This window comes from Babylonia areolata, chromosome 1 (genome assembly GCF_041734735.1).
Source record: "Babylonia areolata isolate BAREFJ2019XMU chromosome 1, ASM4173473v1, whole genome shotgun sequence".
Lineage (NCBI taxonomy): Eukaryota > Metazoa > Mollusca > Gastropoda > Neogastropoda > Buccinidae > Babylonia > Babylonia areolata.
This window is the reverse complement of record NC_134876.1, coordinates 98159811-98166667: the sequence shown is the minus strand read 5'-3', so window position 1 is coordinate 98166667 and position 6857 is coordinate 98159811. Positions and strand designations below refer to the sequence as shown.

Here is a 6857-nt window from a genome sequence, read left to right as displayed (position 1 = left end):
TACAAGCAGGGACCACTGAATTGTTGTCATTACACACACATAGACACCCCCCTCCACACACATACACACACACACATACACCACACCACACAGTTTCATTGAAAACAATACTAACTCTATCTCTTTCTCTTTACATGAGTGATTATGTGTGGTTTTACGTGTTTATGTATGCTTTATATGTATGCTTATTCAACCAGTTAAATAATTTGCCATGTACTTTTTAAGCATTTTTGTTTTAGGTGAATTTTTGTATTTCAAATTGCAGGAGAGCCCTCCAAAATGCCTTTTAAATCGTGTGACTTCTGATTCAGCTTCAAACTGTACCCAGTCATTTAGACACTTGAAACACTATTATTTCAATAGGTCTTTGTGTGTGTGTGTGTGTGTGTGTGTGTGTGTGTGTGTGTGTGTGTGTGTGTGGAGAAAAGGGTGTGGGGTGGGTTGCGGAAAGGGGTGACAAGAGGGAAACGGGTGTGCGATGGAGGAGAGAGAAGATGGAAATCCCTGACCCTCCCCCACACCACCACCCAAAACAACTGAACCCCACCCCCCAAAACCCGACAAAAACACAACACAACAGAAAGCGAACACGCCACGTCAGTGGCACGTCCCCAGTCAGCCTGCTGGCACTCCGGTAAGAAAAGAAACCCTCTTGGCCGAGAGAGTGGGGATGTACTTGGGCAAGTCACTCTCCACTATAATCAAATTCTAGCCCAAATAGTCGGAACAGCAGTTGCCTCCTCTGCTGTTCTGATGGTCATAGTCGGACACGACTGACTATCATATATATATATAAGAAAAGAACTCGCATCAACAGACCATTTTTTTTACCGTTTTATTCGGAACTATTGCAATTGCAAAGCGCTTAGAGGTCTTCTCAATGGGTAGAATTTCTGAGACACAGTGACCGCACGTGTCAAAATGTTGCACTCGCTGGCGATATCATGCACGAAACAAGGGAGAAGGTGGCCGAATGGTTAGGACGCTCATCTGCCAATACAGAGCCCGCGAGGCTCTGGGTTCGAATTCCACTCTCGTCCTTTCTGCCAAGTTTGACTGAAAAATTAAACTTCGCGTCTAGTCATTCGGATGAGACGATAAACCGAGGTTCGGAGTGCAGCACGCACTTGGAGCACTGAAAAAAGAACCCATGGCAACGAGAGTGTTGTCCTCTGGCAAAATTCTGTAGAAGAAATCCACTCTGATAGGTACACAATATCTATGCATGCACTCAAGGCCTGAGAAAGCGCGCTGGTTCAGTGCTGCTGGTCAGACATCTGCCTTGAAGGTGTGGTGTAGCGTATATGGATTTGTCTGAACGCAGTAAGATTTCAGAAGAGGGGGGTCGGGGTGGGGGGTGGGGGTGTAAGGGTGGAAGTCCAAAGGGTAGGGGATGAGGGTGGGGCAAAGAAAGATCTGAGAAGACATGATGTTCATGGTGCCAACCCTTCACTTAACTATATTAAGCTTCTGCGTCTCCATCCCTTCCCCCTCCTCCCCCCCTCCCCCACTTCCCACCTCACCCATTTTGTTCAGTTACATTCGTTGCCTTTACTGTCCCCCTCCTCCTCCTCCTCATCCGGCTTTTCCTCCCAAATGTGGTCCCTCTAGGCCCAGCAGGGATACAGTATCATGAAACAGTTGTTATCATGATTATGAAAAAATGCTGAAATCGAGAACAGAGTGTGAGAGTGTTGTCAGATCGATTAGTGTATCAACGTCGTAAGCGTTCTGGATAACTACACAGCTGTGTGTCATACTGGGAAAATACGCGGACTTCGAGGAAGGATGGTAGTGGTGTGTGTACAACAGCTACAAGCAGGTTTTGCAGACAATGACCCTGTCTGTCTCAGTCATCGTCTATCTGTCTCTTTCTCTTTTTGTCTCTCTTCGTCTCTCTCTGTGTGTCTCTCTTTCTCTGACTATGTTCTGTGCGAGTGTGCAGGCGAGCACGCACGTGAGAGAGAGAGAGAGAGAGAGAGAGAGAGAGAGAGAGAGACAGAGACAGAGACAGAGAGACAGAGAGAGACAGAGACAGAGAGACAGAGAGAGAGATAGCAACATCACGCACAACCATACCACCCAAATCACGTAAAAAGGTTCCACCGTTTCCACCCATCAATCAGTTCAACAACCATATTTTTGACAGGCAATCTTTCTGTCGATCAACAAGGCCCATCCGCCTGTAAACACTGTTCTCCACATCAACTCAGAGTGCACTCCCCCTAATCCCACCAAGACACTGAGTCATAAACGTGTGTGCACTGCAGCCGACCCTTTGCTAATTACGGTTAAGTGATGGAGTTGTCGCCTCCATATTTCTGCCAGGCATAGATTGATCTCCCTTTATGGTGGAAAATCACGCAGAACGCCATGAGCTTCAATATCCGACACGAGTTCATCGCCAGTTTTGAGCTATAAAAAGTGATTGAAATAAAGAGTGAATGTGTAAAATTAGAAACAAATATATAAGTTTATAGAAATAAGGACATTTTAAAGTAAGGGAAAGATGGAATAGTAAAAAGGAAAAATAATGATTGAATGTATGTTGATAAATAGCAATATCCAAAAAGAAGAAAATAAAAAAACAGCAAATCAATAAATAAATGTTGTTGGTTTTATTTCCAGGGTGTTGGATTTTCATTTTTCAAGAAAGAACAACCCATGGCCTTTACAACACACAGAGTGTAACTGATTTTCCAGGACATTTGCCAAGGACGCGACAGGTGAGATGCGAAGAAAATGACTTCAGCCAAGACATTGCTGCGAGCGGATATTCAAAACCGATAAACTCTAACACAATCTGAGGCATTTCCTCGCACAGCCACAGCTGGTTTACCAACAACATGAGACACAAGGAATTCCAGATTTCAAGCCACAGACATTCAAATATGTGACGAAAACAGCTTAGAGCAGTGTGAACAGCAGCATGAACAGCAGAATAACAGATAGGATGGAGCAGCATGAAAAACAGCATGAACAACAGCATGGAGCAGCATGAACAACAGCATGGAGGAGCATTAAAGAGCAGCATAAAAAAGTACCCTCCAAAACAGCATGGACCATACTTGTGATAACAATCGCTCTTCATGAACACGACTGATTTTCCAGCACGTGAGACTCTTCAACAACCAGCGGCGCTGTCCTAGCGAGGCAGAGGAGATGGGTCACTCCGCGGGCGACACCCAGCTGGTGATGAGCCTGATCCTGATGGTGGTGGGGTTGGTCCTCTTCCTGGCGGGGCTGGGGTCCGGGGAGTGGGTGGAGGACGGGAGGAGCAACGGGACGGTGGTAATGTTCGGCCTGTGGGAGACCTGCCCTGACGGCAGTGATGAGGACTGCTCCGCCATCCTGCCCGGCTCCGCTAAAGGTGGGGGGGTCAGGTGGTGGCTTTTTTCTTGTTCAGTTATAACAACTGTTATAACATATCATGATTATTCTTATTTTTCTTATCATCATTCTTAGTATCATTGTTTTTGTTATTTTTGTTGTTGTTCATCTCTAAGATCGTATGGATTAAAAAAAAAAAAATGTTTTGACAATGCTGGGTTCAAATCGCGATTCGTTGTCTGTGTATCTTTATTGTACCCTCCACAACCCAAACGTGATAAAATTCTTTGATTCTTTGCTGATGGAGTTATGATGACGATGATGAGGATGATCGTGACGATGATATCAATTGTGGTGATGATATTGATGGAGATGATGATGATTTCAATGTTGATAATGATGTTGCTGCTGCAGGTAATGTCATCGATGTTACATAGTGATGTGGTAGTGGTGGTGGTGATGATGATGGTGATGGCGGCGATGATGATGTTGATGATAATGATGGTGATGATGCTGGTGATGGTGATGGTGATGATGATGATGGTGTTGACGATGATGGTGATGGTGAAGATGATGGTGGTGATGATAATGATTTGAAGATAGTGACGGTGTTGATGTTGATGCTGCTGCTGATGGTGATAGTGATGTTGGTGATGATGATGTTGGTGATAACAGTGATGATGATGGCGATGATGGTAATGGTGATGATGATGATGGTGGTGATAATAATGTTGGTGAAGATGATGAGTGATGATGATGATGATGATGATGATGATGGTGATGATATTGATGGTGTTGATGATGATGATGATGATGGTTATGATGATGGTGACAATGACAATGATGATGATGATGACGATGACTGCACGTGCAGCCTATTTCGAGGCGACGCGGACGGTGGAGTGCCTGGCGGTGGTGGTGTACGGGGTGAGCCTGGTGACGTGTTTCCTGGCTGACGACAGAGACCCCGGCCTGTCCTGCAGCATCTGTCTGAGGCGCTACATCCACGCCATGGCTGCTTTCACTGCAGGTCTGTTGCTGGCTTGTGTGCTGACAGCATGGCACAGCACGACGTGACATGACACGACACAGCACAGTACAGCACGACACGACACGACACGACACGACACAGCACAGTACAGCACGACACGACACGACACGACACGACACGACACAGCACAGTACAGCACGACACGACACGACACGACACGACACAGCACAGTACAGCACGACACGACACGACACGACACAGCACGACACGACACGACACGACACAGCACAGCATGACATGACACGACACGACACAGAACAGCACAGCACAGCACAGCGTAGCATAGCATGACACGACACAACACGACACAGCACAGCACGGCACGGCACGGCACTGCACGGCACAGCACATCACAGCACGGCACGGCACGGCACGGCACTGCACGGCACAGCACATCTCAGCACGGCACGGCACGGCACGGCACATCTCAGCACGGCACGGCACGGCACGGCACATCTCAGCACGGCACGGCACGGCACGGCACATCACAGCACGGCACGGCACGGCACGTTACGGCACAGCGCAGCGCAGCACAGCACAACACAATGTCAAAAGCCCACAGCACTTCACAACACAATGTCAAGCCACACCACAAGACTGCAGAACACAGCACAGCACGGCACAGCAGGAAACAGCACGACACAACACAGCACGGCACAACACGACACAGCACGGCCAGCACAGCACGGCACAGCACAGCACAGCATGGCACAGCACAGCACAACACAACACAGCAAATCACTGCATAACACAGCACAGCACAATGTCAAAAGCCCACAGCACAACACAGCACAGCACAGCTTAACTGTACACAATTTCAACAGATAAATTAATCATAACATCTTGATATCAAAAGTCAGAGTGCAGTACAGTGTTACGTCCCCTTTCAGGCGGACTGACCTTTCTGGCCATCCTCATCTTCGCCGCCTGCTACAAGGACGACGATTGGTTCACGGAACCCACACTGGGCGTCTCCTATTGGCTGTCGCTGGCCGGCAGCCTCGTGACGCTGGCGGGAGGCGTGATGCGCGTGGTGTTCATCACGTGGCCGGACAGACCCACCCTGCCCACCGTCACGTCCAGAAAGAAGCAGGCCCCCCAGGCCCCGGGAAGGAGAACCAGGAAGGCCCGGTCTGACAACATGCTGGGGGCCGACCCCCTGCCTGTCCCTCTCCGCCCTGGGGAGGCGGGGGCCCCGCGGGACGACACAGCAGCAGCAGCAAAACGGCCGGCAAGAAACGCCCCTCCACGTTCAGACGCTTCGTGGGCTTCTTTCGACGTAGGGAGGCGGGAAGAGCTGTGGCGGACATCAGCACGGTGTGTGACGCCGTGAAAGAGAGAGAGCAGCAAGACTGGCACTCCGGACAGGGCGTGTCCGGGAAAGAGGACACAGCCAAGGTCACAACAAAACCAGTGTCGCTCCGCAGTGCCATCAAACTCCCCAACACCCGGAACAACAACAACAGCGACAGCAACGACAGCGACGACGACGTCGAAGAAGAAGGAACCTTCAACGGTGAACACAAAAATCGGAAAAGGAGCATCAGCAAAGCGTCTTCAACCCACCAACGTCCCCAGATTAAAAAACGGGTGCAGATCGTGGAGCCTTTCGTTGGCTACAACATTCCCCCCACCCCGGGCCCAGTCGTGCCTGACCTGGAGGGAAGCACTTCCGACAGCAGTGAGGGTGGGGGGAGGGAGGAGGGGGGGCAGGGTGAACGTCACAAACCGCGCGTCAAGCACTACCAGAAGGTGCTGGAGAAGGAGGATCTCCGCGCGTGCGTGGTGAAGTCTCCCCCCTCCGTCGTCTTCCCGCCTCCCACCCAGTAGCGGAGGGAGGAGGAGGTGGGGACTGCCTGACCAGGAGGACACAGGGGGACACACAGGGCGGGACTGGTGAACTGCTGTACGGCGTGATGAAGGGGTGGCCTGAAACGTACGGTATCCTGATTGGATGTGGTACGTGTGAACAGTGTGGTTTTGGTGGATAGACTTTGTACCCGGGAAGGGATGTGGTTCCCGTCAACTGTATGGTTTTCGTGGATGGACGAAGTACCCGTGAACGTTAAGGCTTTCGTGGATGGACGAAGTACCCGTGGATGGATTTGGTACTCGTGAACTTTATGGTTTCATGGATGGATTTGGTACCTGTGACGTTGTGGTTCTCGTGGATGGATTTGGTACCCGTGAACTGTATGGTTTTTGTGGATGGACGAAGTACCCGTGGGTGGATTTGGTACCCGTAAACATTAAGGTTTTCGTGGATGGATTTGGTACCCGTGAAGGGACGTGTTATGGGAACATCATGGTTTTCGTAGAAAGGGTGTGGTACCAGTGAAGGGACGATGTTCCGTGAAAGGACGTGGTGCCAGTGAAAGGAGATGGTGTGGTACCCATGAATATACATGGCACCCATGTTTGGGCATGGTACCCGTGAACGTCATGGTGTTCGTGGAGAGAAGTGGGTATCTGTGAA

General features: G+C 49.8%; 1 protein-coding gene across 1 annotated transcript in view; it reads left to right on the top strand.

Annotated features, from left to right (window-relative positions):
• The window catches only part of LOC143294432 (uncharacterized), a 9733-nt gene extending 3888 nt beyond the window's left edge, over positions 1–5845 (top strand). Inside the window, exons 2-4 of the mRNA XM_076605888.1 lie at positions 2629–3370; positions 4205–4360; positions 5272–5845. Coding sequence (XP_076462003.1) covers positions 3163–3370; positions 4205–4360; positions 5272–5714 — 807 coding nt within the window. The 5' untranslated portion in view covers positions 2629–3162 and the 3' untranslated portion in view covers positions 5715–5845. The remainder of the gene's footprint in view (positions 1–2628; positions 3371–4204; positions 4361–5271) is intronic.
• Positions 5846–6857: the final 1012 nt, after the last annotated feature.